The 22,409-nt window shown below is 34.3% G+C and overlaps 2 protein-coding genes and 1 pseudogene across 5 annotated transcripts; all 3 read left to right on the top strand.

The window, feature by feature from the left end:
- The first annotated feature begins 7,995 nt into the window (after window positions 1-7,995).
- On the top strand, window positions 7,996-9,474 carry LOC141667652 (uncharacterized). The gene is made up of 2 exons (XM_074474219.1): window positions 7,996-8,107; window positions 8,376-9,474. Exons 1-2 carry the CDS (start codon window positions 7,997-7,999, stop codon window positions 9,396-9,398), a joined length of 1,134 nt encoding a protein of 377 aa, XP_074330320.1. The 5' UTR covers window position 7,996; the 3' UTR covers window positions 9,399-9,474.
- A 7,162-nt stretch (window positions 9,475-16,636) lies between these two features.
- LOC141663772 (uncharacterized) lies at window positions 16,637-20,208 on the top strand. 4 transcript variants are annotated; one of them, XR_012551634.1, is made up of 3 exons: window positions 16,637-16,741; window positions 17,160-19,525; window positions 20,083-20,208. XR_012551634.1 is itself a non-coding variant. In XM_074469587.1 (2 exons), exons 1-2 carry the CDS (start codon window positions 16,721-16,723, stop codon window positions 18,234-18,236), a joined length of 1,098 nt encoding a protein of 365 aa, XP_074325688.1. In that variant the 5' UTR covers window positions 16,637-16,720; the 3' UTR covers window positions 18,237-20,143. The 4 variants fall into 4 exon arrangements, 2 of the variants coding, with proteins under 2 accessions (XP_074325688.1, XP_074325689.1); XR_012551633.1 differs by lacking the exon at window positions 20,083-20,208 and adding an exon at window positions 19,705-19,752; XM_074469587.1 differs by having other exon boundaries at window positions 17,160-20,143.
- On the top strand, window positions 20,048-21,136 carry LOC141664490 (4-hydroxy-tetrahydrodipicolinate synthase 2, chloroplastic-like; annotated as a pseudogene).
- Window positions 21,137-22,409: the final 1,273 nt, after the last annotated feature.

Here is a 22,409-nt window from a genome sequence, read left to right as displayed (position 1 = left end):
CTATCAGATCTAACATTTATTGTTTGGCCGTCTCCAAGAACCCACCTGAGCCCTGTTTTGAGTTCTTCCTTAGCTTCCCAAATTCCTGACCATGTATAGCTTGATCCACCTGATCTTCTTGCTTGAAGTAAGTGGCAGTCTGGATAGTATTTAGCTTTCAGCACTCTTGATACAAGAGCATTTGGTTTGGACATTAAGTTCCAGCATTGTTTACCCAAAAGTGCCAAGTTGAACCCATGCAAATCTCTGAATCCTAGACCCCCCTTAGACTTCGACATACTCATCTTGTTCCAAGCTAGCCAACAGATCGGTTTACTCGTAGGCGAACTAGATTTCCACCAGTAAGCGTTCATAAGTCTTTCAATTTCTTGGCACAAACCCTTAGGAATAAGGAAACAGGACATGGTATAGGCTGGAATCATCTGGGCAACGTTACGTATCATAACCGCTTTTCCTGCACGAGATAGAAGTTTGGAACTCCAACTTTGAATTCTCTAAAAAACTCTATCCTTTAGATACTTAAAAACCATTTTCTTGGATCTACCAATCAATGAAGGCAATCCTAAGTACTTACTTTCTCCAATATCATTGAACACTCCCAGAACCTGCTTTATTTCTTCTTGTTTATCTCTCCGCACGTTGGCGCTAAAGAATACTGCAGATTTTTGAAAGTTAACTGCCTGTCCAGAAGCTGCCTCATAAGAATTCAACACCTCTTTAATTGCCTGCGATTCTGAAGATGTTGCTTTAAAAAATAAAAAGCTGTCATCCGCAAACAACAAATGAGTCACTGAAGGGGCTGAATTGCTGATGCAACACCCTGAAATAATGCCTCTAGTTGCAGCTGATTTCAAAGCTAGGGAAAGCCCTTCTACACACAATAAAAATAGGTAGGGTGATATCGGGTCGCCTTGACGAAGCCCCCTTCCTGGCATGATTGGACCAACCATAGAACCTTGAAACGATATTGAATATGAAACTGTCGTCACACACAGCATTATCCATTTAATCCATCTTTCAGAGAACCCCATCAAACGCATCCTGCTTCGCAAAAAATCCCACCTCACTCTGTCGTAAGCCTTAGAAATATCAAGTTTTAGAGCTACCTCCCCTTCTTGACCTCCATTCTTGCGTTTCATAAAATGCAGCAACTCGAAGGCTACTAGGACGTTGTCAGTAATATTTCTTTCTGGCACAAAGGCAGATTGCTCCTCTGAAATGATATCTGGTAATATTCTTTTCAGCCTATTGGATAACACTTTAGCCATAACTTTGTAGAGAACATTACACAAAGCGATGGGCCTGAGGTCTTTTATCTCTTCAACATGATCTTTTTTTGGAATTAACACCAGCGTAGTATCATTCACTGTAGCTGGAAAATTGCAGTCTACAAGCCATTCTCTACAGCTCTGAAACACTTCTCTGCCAATTAACTTCCAAAAATGCTGAAAGAAGGCCGGGTTCAAACCATCTGGGCCGCTGGCCTTGTCTGGGTGCATACTCTTTATTGCCTCCGTGAATTCATCAAAATCTAAATCTGCTGTTAGCATCTCATTTTGGTCCTCTGTGATAGTCACACCACTATTGGTAGTAGGCACATCCGAGTTGCCATTCGCTTCTGTTGCAGAAAAAACATCACTATAATACCTCTTCAACATAGTACACAATTGCTTATGATTAGTCACCAACGTTCCATCATCTGCTTTCAGGCCTGAAATAAGATTAGCTTTTTTCCTGCTTGAGGCTGATGCATGAAAAAATTTCGAATTGGAATCACCCTCTTCAAGCCAAAATGTCTTAGCTCGTTGCTTCCAGTAGAGCTCTTCGTGAAGCAGCAACTCACTCAATTTCTCCTTTTCATCAAAGTACAGTTGGATGCCAACATCATCTTCCCTATCTTTGAGCTGATCAATTATCTCCTTCTGTTTGATAACTTTATCTCTGAATTTATGAAAAAAAGTTCGCCCCCACTTCGCCATATAGCTTGAAACAGAGATGAGTTTTGGAAGAAGGTGAATAACTGGGAGATTTTGCCAGAATTTAACAACATCTTGATGAAAGCTCTCCTCCTTTAACCAGGTATTTTCAAACTTAAAGCGAAATTGTTTTTTTGACACCTTAGAGTTAATCAGCTCCAATTTAATAGGCTCATGATCAGAAACCACAGCGTGAAACACTGTTAGCGTACACAGAGGAAACATATGCCACCATAAATCAGTAGCAAAAGCCCTGTCTAGCCTCTCTCTCACCCAATTTGCCGTACCTTTACTTTTCTCCCAAGTGAATCCACCACCTTTTAGCTCAATTTCAGCTAAAGAGCAGTCCTCAATAGCATTTTTGAACCCTGATAACAACGTTTGTGGGTGAGGATGTTTACCTTTTTTGTCAGTGCAATACAAGAGGTCATTGAAGTCCCCAAATATGCACCATGGCAGCTGGGACCTTGTAGCTAGAAATCGGAGAAAGTCCCATGAAGCTTGTCTCCTCACACGCTCTGGGAAACCATAGAAACAGGTCAATCGCCAGTCACCATTATTTGGTTCCTTCACATGAATATCAATATGGTTTCGGGACGAATCAAAAACTGAACACACCACATTACGTTTCCAGAAGATTGCTAAACCTCCTCCTCTACCATGTCTGTCAACTGAGAAAAAATTAGTAAACCCCAGCTCTGAAGCTAGAGATTCTATCTTACTGCCTTCAACTAAAGTTTCAGATAAAAATAAAATGTCGGGCTTATGAGATTTTGTCATCTCCTTGAGAACACGAACTGTGCGAGGTTGGCCCAAACCTCGACAGTTCCATCCTAACAGAATCATTTTGGGTGGCTGGCTTGCATCGCAAGCTCAGCCAATACATTGTGTTTAGGTTCTGCTAAATCCCCTACAGAAATACCAGACCCTTGGTTATTTTGTTCCTCTTGCATGCCTTCATGTTGAATACTCACGTGTCCCCGATGGCCCACATTTAATTCACTTCTCCTTCTTTTACGTTCTTCTAACTGGAGTCCGTCATTCTCGTCAGCATTTGAGTCATATAACATATTTGAAGTTGTGTTATATCCCTGAATTATAGCTGGGATTAATGCATTTGATATACTCGCGCCTATCTCTCCCTTCTGTGAAACTAATTCCCTGCAATTACTCTCCTCCCTTATCCCTTTCCCTTTTTTTGAAAATATTCCCCCCAAATTATGCTGGCTGTTAGAATTTCCTCCAATCCTATCCTCCCACGTGTCATCCCCTTCCTCTCTGATCCATCTACTCTGATTCTGGCCAGCCACCCTACGCGGCGGGGCTCGAAGCCAGTTACCCCATTCTTTTTCACCACCTTCTTCCTTAGCTATTATGTTCCTGCAGAACCTATCAGTGTGTGTGACCATTCCACATGAGAAGCAGAACTCACCTAGACGTTCATATTTACACACTACAGTAAACACCGATCCATCCTTCTTCGTTATCTTTTTCTTCCTTTTGATTGGCTTACGAACATCGAGTTTGATTCTAACTCTCATACAGTCTCTCCAGATAGAGTTATTCTTTTCATCATACTCAAGGAATTCTCCGAAGAAATTCCCCAGCTGTTTCCCAACTGTCTCCATCATATACCCCATTGGAAGGTTATGAATTTGAATCCAAATATTCAAGAACCAAGTGTTAACCTTCGCTGGATCTTCCCCTGCCGCCACTGTTTCTAAAGCCAACATCGCATTATCAAACGACCAGGGACCGCCTTTTAACACCCATTGTAAATCCTCCTTCCTGAAAAACTGAAATAAAAACACCCCTGGTGCAATGTCTTTTATGCTAATGCCCATCGACGGTCTCCAGATATCTGCAAGCTTGGACTTCATTGCACGCGTGTTGATGTTTTTCTCCGATAACACCCTTCCTACCAGACAGAGGTTAAATCTATTCACATCCTCCTCAAAATCCTCATCAAAAACAAAGCTTTCATCCTCCTCCTCGTCGATGCCCAGCCCTGCCATTTGCTGATCAATATTCATACTATCTGCCATGAAATACCGAAAATACAACTCTCACAAAGATTCTTAAAGATTAAGAATATGGAGAGAAAACCAGCCTCTCACAACGCATGGAGAGAAGAACATGTTATTTACATATAACAAACCCAAGTATCTACGTAACCTAAGTATGTAAAGAATTCAGAGGACAAGTACACATAACCAGTCAAAACATCTTACAATTATGTAAGCACATTAACAAGTACATGGAGCTACAATTTAGAAAAACAGAAGTGTAATACGTTGCATTGCTGCAGTCATTAGATAGAGAAAATGTAAACCATCTTATCCCTAATTACCAGCAGTCAGCTCAATGGACACTACATAAACCACACACTACATAAAGAACCCAATGTCATAAAAGAATACCAGCTCATTGATATCCAGCTTGCTTGACTGAGCACCACACTTTAGTGAAGCAGTAGTAATGAAATAATTGCACAAACATTTATTAATGAAACAGAGAAACAAATTGATATTAACAAAACAAAATATTTTTATTGATGTATGTGTGTTTTTTTATATATCGTTTTCTTGACCATTGATTTTGAATTTGGTTTTTATGATGTCAGATGGATGCTATTGATTTGGCATAACTTTGGTCTCTAAATTGCTAAATTTAAGAGTTAAATTCAAGCCTAGATTTTGTGGATTAACAAAATTAAATCAAACTAAATGTAACATAAAGTAGGATTAGCATTTGGGGGAGGGTTGAATTTTATCAGAGGTTAGTACCTTACCTTGTCCCTGCTGTTAGGACTTAGGAGTGAGAGATTGTTTGGGTATAGACACTAGACCTTGACAGTGAAGAAACGATAATAAAGCGCAGACATCATTGTGCCTAGTAACAGACAGGATGTCCTAAACTCAACTACTTGCCATAGGATAGCTTGCTTTTGTGCTTTAACTTAGTGAACCATTTCCATACAATGTATTAGTAGTGATCTACTCCACGTTCCTCTAGATTCTAGACAATGAAGCTGCATTTTAGTTAGTTCTCCGTTTTGATCTATTTTTATTTCTTGTAATTCCTTTTGTAATATACATCGTGCATTTGTAATTGTTTGAATAAATAGATTATATGATCTCAGATTTAAGTCAGTCACCCGATATCAATAAAGCATCAGCTTAGATTAGATTGCAACCTCGGGTCAGAAAGTATTGATATAAAAGTAAACGTCTTAACTAGTTCTTAAGTTCCAGCTTTACATCATGCCAGATATATGCTACACTTACCTGACCGGTTATAGTTTAGTGTCTGTTGACTTGAAAAAAGCAGGACATTTATATTTTCCCTTGTTCTACTTAATGAAGTTAAGCACAAAGCACTAATACTGGTTTGAAGGGAAATAATAATCAGATGTCACCTGTTTTGCAGGTTATGTGTACCGAAAACTTACAAGAAAGACGAGAGCTTATTGAAGCATTACACAAGAACAGGAAACTATCTGATCTTCCGAAGATTACTCAGGTTTCTATGTCTTTCTGTCAGCTACTATTTTTCAGCACCTTTCCATTTACTGACATTGTACCTTATCAAACCTATTTTGTTCACCGACATGTTACTAAATATAAGGTGCTAAATATAAAAACCAAGTTGGAAGGTGCTAAATATTAAAAAATTGTAATGTTTTTTATGGAACATGAGGCTGTGTTTCAAAACATAAAAGATACATATCTGGTTACCTGGTTACACCTGTAATTTGTAAATAATATTAAGGAATCAAGGATAATAAACACAGGTAAAGTTTCTGACATGGCACTCTAAAAAGACTGTTAACAAAAAAAGTTTAGGGGAAGACCCTAGCACTAGCAACACTTAAGAATTCATCAAACAAACTCAGAACAATAAATATCAAGAATAAATAAATTATCACACAACCTCAAAATATATTATTGGCTATCATATTTTTTCAGGTATGTCTGCCTAAATATACTCGAAATATAATCAGAGATAAGAGTTCAAATTATCTTCAATCCATTATAGACAATTTACAAAAGGAACTCTCTGCTATGCCGAAAAAATAAGATAAAAAATGCATACAACTACAATTGCACCGATTAGCTATGGTACTCGAATTTGAACCCATCCCACCATTTGAGTGCTCCAAAATCTCCAAAAACATTTCAACTCTTAACTCTTCAATCTAACATGTCACTAATTTATCACAACTACATACTTGTGCTATTGCCGACTATCGTAGTTTATCCAGCAAGAGGTGAATCAAATTGAATCTTGTTTATTTTGTATGTATATGCACTAAATTAAACCTAAATAAATAAAACTAAAAATAGAAAACAGTAATTATGAACGGGATTAGCGTAATTTAAGAACATTAAAAAAGACTTGAATATTTACAAAGAAAGTAAATGAGATTTCAAAATTGTTACTTGAACAAAGAAGAACATGTATACTCGATTAAGGAAAACAAGCATAATCGATTTGGGGAAAAGGATTTGGGGTCGATATTTTACCTTTTTACGGCTTAAATCTTCTTCTCGAGCGCATTATTAAATCTTGATATGTATTTTTTGCATCAACTTAAATCTTCTCTCTCTTGCGTCTGTTTCTTGGTATGTGGTAGTTTGTGGCTCTGCTGTATATTTTTTTCTTATCTTCATATTTTTTACTTTTTGTAAGCCCGATAAAGTTTTGTAGTCAAATAGTTTAGAAGCCCGCCAGTAGTTTGGGCCCAAAATTCGAACATACGGCAACACCTTGAAAAATTCATTGCAGTAGAATGCTAGTTTTTAACTCCCTCCATTTTTTTCATATGTATTGCAATGCTTTTAAAAGTCCTTGCAATACATATAATGTAATCTCTCATTTGCAACAATTTTTGACAAAGTTTTTAAAATGTGGTTGTCATAGCCAATTTATGGTGTAGTGTAAATTCGTGAACCAACCTTTAAGGTCTTGATTATGAATATGCATTAAGTGTAATCGAGTTTTGGATCGATTCTGTGATTCCCGATTTCAAAGAACCCGCCGGATTTTATTATTTAAACAGAAGATGTTAAGGATTGTTTTGTGTCGTGTATCTGCGGGTTAATTTGATTTTCTAGTCTATGATATAGTGATTTAGTTTAGCTCAACTGAGAGTTTTGATTTTTGGGGTTGTAGAAGATGACGAGTCTATGATATAGTGATTTAGTTTAGCTCAACTGAGAGTTTTGATTTTTGGGGTTGTAGAAGATGGCGATAGAGAAAGAATGAGGAAAACAGAGAAAATGTACGAAGAAGATGATAATTAAAATATATAAAAATTTAATATTATAAAAATCAAATTATACCCTAGCCACAAGTATATTATTTACTCTACTATATTTCAAAATTATTACGGTAGTTAAATTTCAAAGAGCATTATAATTAAATAATATGTTACTACACGTGTTTTGCAATAAATTCGATATATATCAAAATTAATACAGTAATTCAATTTCAAAGAGAATTGTGATTAAATAATTTTATAATTCAATTTCAGATTAAATAATCTACAATATACCAAAAGAGAATAAAGCTGATGTCATCTTGGCTGATGTGTCAAACTCTCATTAAATAGATGACATCATCAAATGTACTTATGTGTCAAACTCACAGTAATTTTGATAATGTCATCTTTTACTAAAATGTTCCTCTAATTAATTATATTTTCAATGTATCTTTTTTATTTGTAAATTATAACCTCCACTCATTCTCATTTCTCCCTCATTTAGTCTCTACTAATTTTCTTTTTCACTAATTTAAATATTCATCAATTTATTATATATTTTTATAAACAATAAAAAGTTTATAATAAAATATATTATAATTTTATTTTATTTCTCAACATCATAAGTTATAAATATAATACATATTAAAATTGAATTATTATAAAAAATATTTTTATAAAAAAAATATAATATAACCGGGATTTGTCGGGGTCTCATCTAGTTTTATATGTATAAAAGGGGATGGAAAGGTTTATGATGAAAGAGGTCATTACGCGCCAAGTTTCATTCGACTTCGAAAGGAAAATTCAGAAGGGTTTGTACGAAATCGTAAGCGAGGCCGTGGCCATGGATAGTAAATCGATTAAGGTGAGTCTCTCGGGCTTCTCTCTCTCTCCCTCCCTCTCTCTTCCCCTCTCTCTCTCTCACTCTCACTATACACTACTGCTCAATGTTATGGTTTAAAATTTGAATTAGGGATTTGGGACCGGAATCGATATGATACTTATTTGTTATTTGGTGGTTGAATTCTGATTTAAGGGTTTTAAATAAGCCCAGTATTTTACGTTTTGTGCGTTTTCTGGGCTGCCCTGGCTTATTGTTTCGGGAATAATAATTGGTTGGTTTCCTACTGCAGGTAAGGGTAAGTGTAAGTTCCCTAGGTCGATCTAAACCATTCGTTCTGGATGGGTTTGAATCTTCTGATACTGTTTGGATCGTCAAAGAAAGAATCAACGCTCTGGTCTTCAAGACACCAATTAAACCTTACTGTGTCCCGCTGCATCCTGCATTTAGAGAGATGGTTTTGTCAAATGGAAGACTTATTAGGGACGACCAAACTCTAGTATCTTTATCTGAGTCTTGCGGCTCCAATGAAATCACTATGCATTATCTCAGATATACAACTGTGTTTGGCACACCAGACTTGCATATGTTGAGGCTTACACATAGTGAGGAAAAGCCTGACCCATTTTCAATTCTAAAGAGACCAAAATCCATTTGTGAGATCGATTCAGGAGCAGGCCTAGGCATGTATGCCTCATATGTGTTGTTTAACTCAGTAAACGAAATCATACCTCTTTCTAGTTTTAAGTCTGCCGTCTCTATCAAATTGAACACCACTCCCCCTGTCATTCTTTTGGCTCCTACCTCTGAGATTTTTAATCATCTGATGGATACCAAGTCTGAATATCTCGTTCTTCGTGTTTCTTGGGACATGCAATCCTATTTTTTTCTCAGGACACTTAGGACTTCGTATCCAGACATTCCGATTGTAGCCGTCACTGACCTCAACCCCCACCACCTCGACCTGTTGACCTTCCTTGACACTCCCCCGGAAGACGTACCTATCTACTATGGGTGGCATGTCACCAGGGATTCTGATGAGGTCGATAGAACTGTTATTGATTTTGTTAACATCCAATGGCTTGGACTGTGTCCTAACGACTGTGATGCTCTCCACTTCAATTATGATCCTAATCATGCTCCTATTCCTGGTTTCGATGAGGTCATTCGCGTGCTCAGGTTAAATCCCTATTTTGATAGGAAGGTAGATTGGTTAGCAGCGCTGGATTGGCTTGACTTGTACCATAAGCCTATGTCGTTTCTTTCAGGAGGTGATTTCATTTCTAAGAAATTATCCAATAAAAATTGGGTTTAAGATTCGGTTAGTTTTAATTTTAATATTCTAAGGATTGTTTTAATTTTTGCACAAAAATGTTTCTGGCCTTTCGAATTTGTGTGATATTTTTGTAATAACGAATTGTTATTTACTATTAGAATATTGTCAAGTTCTATTTACTCAATGTTCTGATCCCAATTTCTGAATATCAAAATTTCTCTGGTACTTTAGTTTCCTCGGTAGGTTATCGTTTTTCTTATGAGCTTGTGTGTTTGCTTCACTCTAGTGCTAGAATAAGTTATTGTATTGCTAGTCATTACAAGAACTTAGTCCGAGACTTGAATTTTAAGCTCCACATCTCCACTTTATGCCTTATGTTATGATTCTTTGTAATTTTGATTCGTAGCTTTGTCTTTTTGTCTTAATCCCTGTGATCTGAGCTTACCACAAGTTACCGTTACAAATACGATGTTCTATGTGTTTCTTTGTTATCCGCTTGTTGTAACTTTATGATTGTCTTTCCTTACAGCAATGTCTTTCTATCTCAAAATACGAATGCTAATAATTGTTGATAATTCGTAAACGTGGAGAAATCGTGTCCCCTGTTTTTAATAAGATGCAGAAATTTGTTAAGGCGGGGGTCATTATTTTATTTTCGTCCATACTATGAGGCCAGAATACTATGAACAAATCAGAAAGACCAGAGGCTCTTCTAAAATTATTTAAGTTGTAGGGAGAGAAGTAGAGATTGTGGGAAGAAAATTAACTTCTAAAGTTTACATTTAAATGGATATGACCATAGGAATATTTATTTATGGGTGAATGTTTGCACGTTTGTTTCTTCACGTTTATTTTAATTTAAAATATTTGTTTTTCCTTGTATATGTTTCTGTATTTTGCAATAAGGAGAGATAAGTTTCTGTGGTATATTTATAAATCTTTGGGGGTTCTATCAATTTTCTCTCTGTCTTAACTAACGGTTAGTATCTGTTCCTATTGCATGTTCTGATTTATTTTGTTTATCGGGACTTCATTGAAAAGAGTTGCACATACTCTTAATAATTTTAAAAGCAACTGAGTTCTCTAGGCACTTGATTAGTTCACTAATTTCAATATGGCTTAAATCCTCTATATATACATTGTACCTGAGTTTAGCAGGACTGAAACTTCGTAGTTTTCTTATATATACATAATATGAACCTCAAATATTCCATAAGTAGGCTACTTGGTATATGTCTTAAAAATATATGACCTATATTGTATATATGACCTGTATTTCAAGTCATGTCACCTGAAGCAATTGCTGGCTAGCCTGCAGCACTCTCGACGAGGAATATTATAGCACGGTATTATGCGATTAAATTTGTTAAAACTTTTAAAGATTTTGGCTTTCGGTTGATTATATGTTGTAAAACTATGGTAGTTTGTAATGAAGCATGCATTTTATATACTAGCTTATAACCCGTGCTTCCTCCGGGTCAGGTTACTAACGCCTCTTTCTTCTTCTTTGTTTGATATACCATCGGTATATTGGAATCAAGATCCCACTAAAATGCTTGGATGGCGTATTGGTATTTGTTCTTTTATTATTAGTTAGTGTGTGAACATAAAACACAACTGTAGGATTGGATACTTAAGTGTCATGATATGAATGTTGCATTGATAACATGTGTGTTGGTACTGTAGCTGCAACAGTCTAGAAGCCTTCCAGTTGGGTGGATTTTGAGGATTTTTATTGTTATAGCTATGTGTTCTTCATAAGTTGATTGCTTGGTGATCATGTCACAGAATATCGAGAATCTTCACATCAATCATCAATCTGGAACCACTTTAACATTCATGAGGGATGCACAAAGCTGATATTGAAAATATAATTATAATTGTGCTTATATTATAATAATTCGTGTTGCATTCAATCACTGTCTGGCAATAAAGACACCAAACCATAACTATATATAGCGCTGTTCACGAGCCGAGCCGAGTTTTGATCGAACAGAGCCGAGTTTTAATTTTTTTTCTAACGAACCGAGCCGAGCCGAGCCGAGCTTTCTTATCGAACAAAAATCCTGTTCGAGCTCGAGCTCGTTAACTAACGAGCCGAACACGAGCTTGTTAGCGAACATAAACGAGCCGAGCCGAGCCAGAAAAAATTCTGGTCAACCGATGTTTGACCGTGAAAATAACTTATCAAATAAATTTTTTTTTTTTGAAAATTTGGTTATTTCTCTAAAATATATATATCTTGACATTCATACGGTTAGATCGAGGAAAAATATTTTTAAAAAAATCGAAACACCAATTAATGACTAAACACTAGTTAGTGGTAATGGTCAAACTACTACTTGACTGTTAAAATAACAAACCAAATAAAATTATTTTGGTCTGAAAATTTGGTTATATCATTAAAATATATTTTATTTTGACATCCATATGGTTGGATCAATTAAAAATAATTTTAAACAAGTCGAGATACTAATACAGGACTAAACACTAGTTACTAGTACTAGTTAAACTAATATTTGACTGTTAAAATAGCAAACCAAATAAAATTATATTGATCTGTAACTTTGGTTATATCAATAAAATATATGTATTATGACATCCATACGGTTGGATCAATATAAAATATTTTTAAAATAATCAAAACAACAAATCAGGACTAACCACTAGTTAACGGTAATAGTCAAGCTAATACTTGACTGTTAATATAATAAACCAAATAAAATTATTTTGATCTGAAAATTTGGTTATATCATTAAAATATATTTATTTTGACATCCATATGGTTGGATCAATTAGAAATAATTTTAAACAAGTCGAAATACTAATACATGACTAAACACTAGTTACCGGTACTAGTCAAACTAATTTTTGAATGTTAAAATAGCAAACCAAATAAAATTATTTTGATCTGTAACTTTGGTTATATTAATAAAATATATATATTATGACATCCATACGGTTGGATCAATATAAAATATTTTTAAAATAATCAAAACAACAAATCAGGACTAAACACTAGTTAGCGGTAATAGTCAAACTAATACTTAACTGTTAAAATAACAAACCAAATAAAATTATCTTGATTTGAAACTTTGGTTATGTCATTAAAATATATTTATTTTGACATCCATACGGTTGGATCAATTAGAAATAATTTTAAATAAATTGAGACACCAATACAAGACTAAACATTAGTTACCAAGACTAGTCAAACTAATGTTTGACTATTAAAATAGCAAACCAAATAAAATTATTTTGATCTAAAACTTTGGTTATATCAATAAAATATATTTTTTATGACATCCATACGGTTGGATCAATTAGAAATAATTTTAAATAAATCGAGACACCAATACAAGACTAAACATTAGTTACCAAGACTAGTCAAACGAATGTTTGACTATTAAAATAGCAAACCAAATAAAATTATTTTGATCTAAAACTTTGGTTATATCAATAAAATATATATTTTATGACATCCATACGATTGGATCGATATAAAGTATTTTTAAAATAATCGAAACAACAAATCCGGATTAAACACTAGTTAGCGTTAATAGTCAAACTAATGCTTGACTATAAAATAGAAAATCAAATAAAATTGTTTTGATGTGAAACATTGGTTATATTATTAAAATATATATTTTATGATATCCATACGGTTGAATCGATGAAAAATATTTTAAAAAAAATCTTAACTGAAATATAATTATGAAGCTACATTTTAAAATTAGAAACTAAAATATAAAATTTCTAAATCACGTCAAAATATATCACATATGGTATGCAAAATGATCGTTGGAAGATAAAAAAAAATACAGTGAAGTCGGATTTTAAAAAAAATCATACCTATATAAAAATATTTAGGATATATTAGAATTTTTTTGAATTTTAACGCACGAGTTCGAGCCGAGCTCGAGCCGAACAACCCAAAGCTCGGCTCGAGTTCGATTTGCTTAACGAACATATTTTTCTGTTCGAGCTCGAGTTCGTTAACGAGCCGAGCCGAACGAGCTCTTAACGAGCCGAGCTCGAGCTTGTTCACGAACAGCTCGTTCGTGAACAGCCCTACCTATATAGATAAATTTGATTAAAATGAAAATTTAAAGGAATCTCTAATCACTACAAACGTTGTAATATAAGAATTCTGGGTGAAATTCGGCAAAATAGATGTCACCGCTCCAACTACACCTTGTAAAACTGAAGTGAAGAAACCAAGCAAATGATCAACGCATAATTTTTTTTTTAAAAAAATATGTATATAAAATTAATATATTCGAATAAAGATCACCAAGCAACAAACTAAAAAACATACAATACTAATGGGACATCATGTTATTATTCAAAGCATTTTCTACACCAAGAGCCACGGCTGAAGTTTTGAGGGTGAAAAACTAAAAATATCCACCATTTGAGGGTTTAGTGCCCAAAATACCATTTGGCGAAACGGGGTGCCCAAATTACCTGTTGAATACGCATGTCCAACATGCGAATTTTGTTTTTTTATAAATTTATAAAGAATACGCATGTCTGACATGCGTTTTCAGTTTTTTATTTTTAGCGAATACGCATGTCCGATATGCGTATTCCTTGTTTTTAAAAACTGAATATGCATAGCACACATGCGTATTCTTTACAAAAAAATTGAAGGTTGTATACACACTGCTATAATGCGTAACCCGTCGATATTATGGTCAGTCCGCGAGCATCCGAGTATTTTGGGTAATTGGGACTGGAAAATGGAGTATTCTGGACATTCTTTCAAGTTCTTGAAGAGGCAAATTCTGAAAACTAAAAAAGCATATAATATAAATGTGACAGCATACTATTTTATAAATGTGAGAGCAATTTGGATACAAAAAAATTATATCTCGAAAGTATTTTAGTGGAAGCGAAATATTTTTCTGAGTCTAAACGCGTTCGTTTCGTATTAAACGGAAAAACGGTCTATTTATAATGAATATAATAATAATAATTTAATTAGTATTGATATTAACTAATAATTCAATACTCTATAAATTTTTAAAAGCTCAAAATTATTTTAAAATATTATTTGACTTAATTATAAATAAGTAGATTTTATTTAACTATTTAAAAATAAAATTAATTTATTAAATGAATTAAACGATCAATTAAATAAATAGCTAAAATAATTTATAAATCATTAAATCAATTTTATTTTATTTAAAAATACATAAATACTTTTATGAAATTAAAATGATTTAGTTAAATATTTAAAAATAATTAACCAAATTAATTTTTAATGTAAAAAAAATTATAGAATAAGAATTGGTTTTTGATTTATTTTTGAAAATAAATTGGTAGAAACTATTTGGCAGCTAACAAACCGGTTTCTGCATCCGGACAAAGCAATTCTCGACCAAAACAACGCCACCACCATTTGAATTGGATTTTTACGCCAATCGATTCTAAAACACATCCTCAACTCCCATAAAACTTAGAAAGGCAAAAACCATCCGGGAAATCGAGTTCAAATCAAAAATCGAACCTTCGTCCCGTGTTTTGGCCAAAAATTCGAATTGCTTTGATTCTAAACCAAACTCGGTGAAACATATACCAAAATAAAACTCGTAAAACATATAATTGATTCTTATGATAACAACTGACAACCTATAATTTTAAAGAAACTAAAATATTTTCTAAATTTAAAATAAATTTCAAAAACAATTAAAAAATATGCAAATGAACAAAAAACAAGATTTAACACATAACCCGTAACAAACGCAATATGACACGCGTCCAAATAACGTATGATTTATATAATACATTTTAAACACGTAACAAATACATGAAAAATATTATGGTCTTTACGAGACCACATATAATATCTAGTGCATATTGTATCACGGCAAAAAATATTTTAATTTAAAATAAATATATAATATTTCATTTAACACATAATCAATTAATCGAAAAATATTAATTTGAATATTTTCACAACTCACCTGATACAAGGGTGAACACAAATAAAATATTTACGCGCATAAAAATATTCACTCGATCCCCAAGATTAGATAACAAACTCAGTTTACTCATAATGATTAAATGTCCGGTTTTCAAATAAACTTTGAAAATAATAAAAATAGTTAAATAGTTTCATAAAAACCTAGAGAGATCAACACAAACTATCAATTAGCACTTAAAGCAATTTAAAGACACGAACTCAGAGATGAAAAAAATACTCACAATTTTATTCCCTCCAATTTGAAAAATCACATAAAACAATCAAATAATAATAACAATAATAAATTCTGGAAACTCGGGATATTAGATTTATGTTTTCATTAAAAGTTGATTTTTAATTTAGATCACCAGGATATGAATTGTGCTTAGTTTAATATTAATTTATTTTATCCGGATACGTGATTTACACTATTTTATTTTAGTTCGATGTCCAATACATCGACCAAATCAAACTGATTATTTATAGTTATAATATTAAATTTTTTTGTTGTCTGGATCAATAAGATAATTTTATTTTATTCCGCATTATTATTATATATGTTTTTATTTTAGTTGGTCGAATTATATTTTTGTTTTAGTCTCGGGCTAGCTTGGATCAATCGTATAATATATATATATATATATATATATATATATTTTTATCCCAGATAATCGTTTTATCTTAACATTAGGCACATTATGTCAACAAAATCCAACTGATAATATTTAGCTTGTTTAAATTTATTTTAAGCTGAATTAACAATTAGAATAATATAGAACTCGATATGAAATAAAATTTAAATTAAAAGAGGAAATTGACTATAATATCAATTATAAAATATAAGGTTTGATATAAAATAGAACTTCAATTGGTAAAGCCGCATCAGGAGTTTACTCCAACATCAATTAAAATTAGAATTGACCGACTGACCAATCAACCGAAAAATTAGAATTATAATAATTAAATAAAAGTGATTAAGTAATTTCAGTAAATACCGATTGATCGACTATCAAACTTTTAATATTTCATTTATTATAATATATAGTATAAAAAAATGTGATTTTAATTCCAATGATCACTATCATATTTCGATTATTATGTATCTACAATACTTTTGATTTCAATACAATTTTGCTTTAGAGATAAAGCAAAATCACATTATAATTCTCTAATAATAAATTATAATTTCTTACCCAATTTTCATTATAATTTCTTACCCAATTTTCTTTTCGAATTTTATTACAATTGTTTTATAATAATGAGATAATTTCAATTCCATTTTGATATTGATATTGATATTGCTTTTAGACAAAATAAAAAACTCTATATAATTTAAAAACCCTGAGTTGAATACGGAAGGAAAAGATCAGGAGTAAAGGACGAGGACGAGGCTATGAAGAGAAAATCAATTCAGGCGAGTCTCTCTCTGCCTCCCTCCCTCCCTCCCTTTTCTCTCTCTCTACACTATTCTAATTAGGGTTTAAAATTTGAATTTAGGGACTGGAATCGTTATAATGCTATTTTAGGGACTGGAATCGTTATAATGTTACTTGTTATTTGGCGGTTTAAAATCTGATTCAAGGTTTTCTATAAGCCCTAATTTTTTGTTGGGTTTAAAATAAGGTTTTCTATAAGCCCTAAATTATATTGGGTTTAAAATAAGGTTTTCTATATTCCCTAATTTTTTGTTGGGTTTAAAAGAACCTCAATAATTTTATAGGTTTTCAGTATTCCCTAATATTTTGGGGTTTTTATGAACCCTAATCGTTTTATTTTCTGCCCCTTTTTTATATCCGAATTAATAGTTTCCTTCCTCTTGTTACTGACTGCAGATACTTGTGCACATAGTTTCCTGGCCAGGAGTTGAACCTGTCCTTTTGGATGGGTTCAAATCTTCTGATACTATTTACGTCGTCGTGGAAAGGCTCTTCCAGACAGCAACAGACGTTGACCTTGGTTATCCTAATTGTGGAAAAGTGTTGTCGCCCGATGGATTTGTTATGCATTACAACGAGACTTTACAATCTTTGTTAGACTTGGGATACGGGGAATGGTCCACCTACTTGTCTTACATCCCAGTCATGGAAAAAGAATCCCCACCAGAACATAAATTGGAATTCGACTGGTTGGCAATTTGCGAGCGTGTAAGATTGGGAGAGGAAGCACATATGGAACACATAGGCAACCGAAGGCCAAAATCCATTCCATTTGTTCAACTGTCAGGAGTAAGAATTCATGGCCAGTATCAGTTGCTCGATTCGAACAACAATCTTATGCCTGATTCAAGTATTAGGATTGCTGTCCCTGTCCCTATCCAGACAAATGCCTCTGTTATTCTTTTGGCTACGAGTGATAAGATTTTAAAGGATCTGATATCCTTTAATGATAAGTCTAAGTATCTTGTAGTTGGTGTTAGTTGGGACATATTGTCGTATTTATTTCTCACGACACTTAGAGCATCATACCCGGACATTCCCATTGTTGCTGTCACTGACTTAAACCCCCATCACCTCGACTTGCTGACCTTCCTTGACACACCTCTCAAAAAATTACCATGTTGCTACGGGTGGGATCTCAGCGGTGAGTCTAGAGATGAGAATAATGTTGATTCTGTGAATATAAAGTGGCTTGGTGTGAGGCCCTGTGACTGTAAGTCTCGCCTTTCTTATGATGGTGCTAGTTGTTATCCTTCTGGCTTTCGTGAGGTCACTCGCATGCTCAGGGCTAATCCCATTTTCCGTGCTAAGAAAGACTGGTTAGCGGCACTGAGTTGGCTCGATGTGTTTGGCAAGTCGGTGACATTCCACCCTCTGGCTCCCGGAGATGTTGATCCAAATTCTGCTGATTGTCACCTATATCTAGGGGATTTTTTCGTTGCTAAGAAATTACGGAGAAGAGATTGGGTTTAGATAACTACCATGGAAGTAATGCTTTTGTCAAAGCTATAATGCTTAATTTTAGACTTGTAGTGGGTTATGTGCAAATGATTTAATTCTCTACGCAAATTTCTGACCAGATGGCAATGTTTGTTTGATAGATTGTTGGATAATCTATCTTTTTTATGTGCATTTACTTTCTGTCAATATGAACTACATGTATGACTGGGATCTAGGAATGATTTCCAAGTGAGGGGTCATGCTGCCTTTTTGCCGCCGCCTTAATTAATTGCTGCTACTTGACAACTATATCTTGGTCCAGAAGGATTGGGTTAATTTCTGTCATGCGAAAAGCGTTGATTTATGTTTATATCTAAAGACAAATTTATTTGGCTAGTATTTTGTTTTATACTTTTTGGGTACAGTGGTAATACTTATGGTTGCTGATCATATGGCAAATTTTGTTTTATCTTTGTTAATTTTTATTTTACGGGTTCTTTTAGTTTTTACGGAAAGAAGTTGCTGGCCTTTCAAGTGTGTGAGATATTTGTAGTATTGAATTGTTATTTATTGTTAGAATATTGTCAAGTTCTATGTACTCCATGTTCTGATCCCAATTTTTGAATTTCAAAATTTCAACTGTTCATTTACTTTCTTTAGTAGGTAATTGTTCTTATTTTGGGCTTGTATACTTGTTTTACTCGAGTGTTAGAATAAGTTATTGTATTGCTAGACATTACAAGGACTTAGTGTGAGACTCGGATTCTAAGCACTTATCTCCACTTTATACCTTAGGGTTAGCGTTGCTTCTTTGTATTTTAGATGTAGCTTTGTCTTTCTGTGTTAATGGCTGTAACACCCACTCAAAATAAATGATCAACTACTGCATCACATTAAGTTAGTAGCAGCACATGTCTTGAGCTTCTGAATTGTTCCCCTGTATAACATTCGACTATATTAATAGAACTAGATGTGTACGAGACTACGAGAAACTGTAATCCAGATATCTATTTTTTTATTAGTATAATAAACCAAGCAGAAAAATGATGGAAGATAACAAGTTCATGGCTCTGCAAAGCAACAGTCATCTCTTTGATCGTGGGTGTTAAATCCACAAGTAATTCCGCCGTGGTTGGTTTAAGCGGTGGAGAGCTGTTAATTGTGTCTTACAGAAGGTACAAACAAATGGACACCCTATCAATTGAATGGCAACGAGCTAGCAGCAGCTCCAGTTGTTTGGCATGCTCTTCGTTGGGAACAATATGTTTTGGTATTTTCTAATGGAAGCCGTGATGATGTCAATATGTCAATTATATATACAAGTACGTGAGTTCTGTTCTTTCTTAGATCAGAATGTGTGCTTCAATTAACTTATGTGGAGTTGGCTAAACACATAAGCAGCTTGAACTGCTATCTTCTAAGTCTTTTTATATATGATACTGTGTGGATATGCCATCTAAACTATCTTCACCATTGCTAATTTTCATCCGCTGCTGATTAGGAGGAATGCAATGTGGAGGTCTCCAAAAGCAGCAATAACTCCTAAAAATGTATCTGTAAGCAGCTAATTAAACATAAAAATGTGCCAAACTATTGCATTCTTGGCCACATTAGAAGTATAGAGTTGGCTGATGCATTTTACTTGCTATTGGAAATAGATCTTGAATTGTGTTTATAGAGATGTTAAACGCAGGAAAAAGATTTGGATAATGTTCTGCAAGTATGATGCAACAATGAAGATGATGTGCTGTATATGAGTTTGCATCCAAAAACTTTGCTTAGATTACTGTTGGCATCATGCATCAATGCACATTAACTAAATCATAATTTATCCATGGTAATTAACCTGTGCTTACTGTATTATTTCTAATGTATGCAGAACTTTCACCGACGACATAAAAACTGCCATCAAAACTCCACATCTCAGATTGATAACTGCCATCAAAACTCAATATCTGCCTGATGGTAGATTTGATCTCGAAGCATATGATGCTCTAGTAAACATGCAGATTGAACATGGGGTAGAGGGTGTCATAGTTGGTGGAACTACTGGTGAAGGCCAATTGATGAGCTGGGATGAACATATTATGCTTAATGGTCACACAGTCAACTGTTTCGGTGGATCTATCAAGGTTATTGGAAATACTGGAAGTAACTCAACAAGGGAAGCCATTCATGCTACAGAACAGGGTTTTGTAGTTGGAATGCATGCAGCTTTGCACATTAATCCCTACTATGGCAAGACCTCTCTTGAGGGCATGGTTTCTCATTTTAACAGTGTGCTCTCCATGGGTCCACAATGTTCCAGGAAGAACTGGACAAGATATCCCACCTCGTGTGATCCACAATTTGGCTCGAAACCCAAACCTGGCAGGTGTCAAGGAATGTGTAGGACATGGTAGAGTAGATCAGTATACCAAAAATGGAATTGTTGTCTGGAGCGGAAATGATGATCAGTGCCATGATTGGAGGTGGGATTATGGTGCAACCGGAGTTATATCTGTAACCAGCAACTTGGTCCCACAACTAATGCGGGAAATCATGTTCAGGGGGAACAACATAACCTTAAATGCAAAGTTGTTGCCTTTGATGAAGTGGCTTTTTGAAGAGCCAAATCCAATTGGGTTAAATACAGCACTTTCTCAACTCGGGGTTGTCAGGCCTGTTTTCCGGTTGCCATATGTACCTCTGCCTTTGGCCAAGAGAGTAGAGTTTGGGGAGAGAGAACTTTGTAGGAGAAGAAGATGCTCAGGTTCTTGAAGATGACGATTTTGTACTAATTGGTCGATATTAGGCGGTAATCTCGAGGTTGATAGCTCGTAGTAGTGAGTACCTAGTTTGGCTTGAGGGTGTTGTGCATTTTGTGAAAGAATGAAACTGTCACCAGTTTGTGTACAATAAATTTGTTGAAAATGAGAATGTGTTCTTTGCCATCTTGGGCACAATGGAGAGTTTTTTTTATCTTATATTAACTTGGGTCGGAGTTTGATATTTAATCAAGTTCACGCAGAGAGCTTCACTTTAGTAAAAGTTCTGGAGCAGCCAAGATTTTCACTACTTTGAGTCTGTCACTTTTATTTTATTTTTTTAATTTTTTGCTAGATTGAGTCTAATGTACTTTTATGATAGTTATTAGTGCAAACAAAATTATTAAGATAATTGCTAAGATATTGATCCAATATTAAAAAAAGATGGTAAAATAATTTGAAACTGTGTTTTACCTGCAGATAAATTGTCCAAGGATGGCGTGTCTTAAAAATCTATTTAAAACAACTAAAACTTTTTTAAAATGGCGCATACAAATCTACAGGAACATGGCAGAATAAAAAATTAACTAATTGTTAATCAATTAATTTTTATTAATTTTATTTCAAATATGGAGTAGGAATCAATTCTGTTCAACTTCATTGGGTAAAAGGCCAAGTTGTTGTGTAGGAGGATTGATTTGGAGAAGAGAGTGCAGAGCCATGTTTTCAATATGAAGAAATGCAGCTTTCTTTCTCAGTTTTTCATTTTCTTCAATGATGCTTTTGTTTTCAGTGTAAAGCTTCAAGTTCTGCAGTAGCATCTTTCTCTTCAATATCCATAGTCTTCTTGCCCTTTCCTTTGCTTGCTTTGACATTCTCTTTCTGATACAAGTCAAATATGAACAATGAGTACATAAATTCATGCATGCATGCACTCTGTATTTAGCAAGAAACAGTAAACACACAGAGAGACAAGTACAAATATCTTGCATGTTAAAGAAATTAAGAGAGCTGACCTTTGTGTGCAATGTGCCCTGGATTTGAGGTTCTTGATTAATTGCTTTCTCGAGGGGCAAAAAGTGAAGTTTGAATTAGGATAATGAGGTGAGTTTGGTAATCCTGAGATGCTGATACACATTGTGTGCATCATCCAGACTTTACTGTATGTGTGTGTGACAAATTAGGAAATGCTGTAAAGGACAGGAGATGCAGAGAGATTGAATGAAAGTTGGAGTTTTAGAATGAAGATGAGAGTTGGATGAAGAAAAGCTGACCAGTTGCAGTGTTATATAGAGATATTTGTGTGTGTGTCTGAGAGAGAGAGAGAGAGAGAGAGACTTTCACAACAATGATAGCAAGAGGACTCATAATGAGAGAGGCCACCAATTAAGCAGCTACCAATCCATCTCAGGAAGTAAAACAATTGAGTTCTTATCCTTGATGCATTAGCCTAATTTTT

The sequence above is a fragment of the Apium graveolens genome, chromosome 6 (genome assembly GCF_009905375.1).
Source record: "Apium graveolens cultivar Ventura chromosome 6, ASM990537v1, whole genome shotgun sequence".
Lineage (NCBI taxonomy): Eukaryota > Viridiplantae > Streptophyta > Magnoliopsida > Apiales > Apiaceae > Apium > Apium graveolens.
This window is presented reverse-complemented; position numbering and strand designations above follow the sequence as displayed.

Coding starts and splice junctions, on each gene's coding strand:
- LOC141667652 (XM_074474219.1), top strand. CDS start 7,997: ATGAAAGAGGTCATTACGCGCCAAGTTTCATTCGACTTCGAAAGGAAA. Junction 8,108..8,375: donor TGGATAGTAAATCGATTAAG/GTGAGTCTCTCG, acceptor TTCCTACTGCAG/GTAAGGGTAAGTGTAAGTTC.
- LOC141663772 (XM_074469587.1), top strand. CDS start 16,721: ATGAAGAGAAAATCAATTCAG. Junction 16,742..17,159: donor TGAAGAGAAAATCAATTCAG/GCGAGTCTCTCT, acceptor TACTGACTGCAG/ATACTTGTGCACATAGTTTC.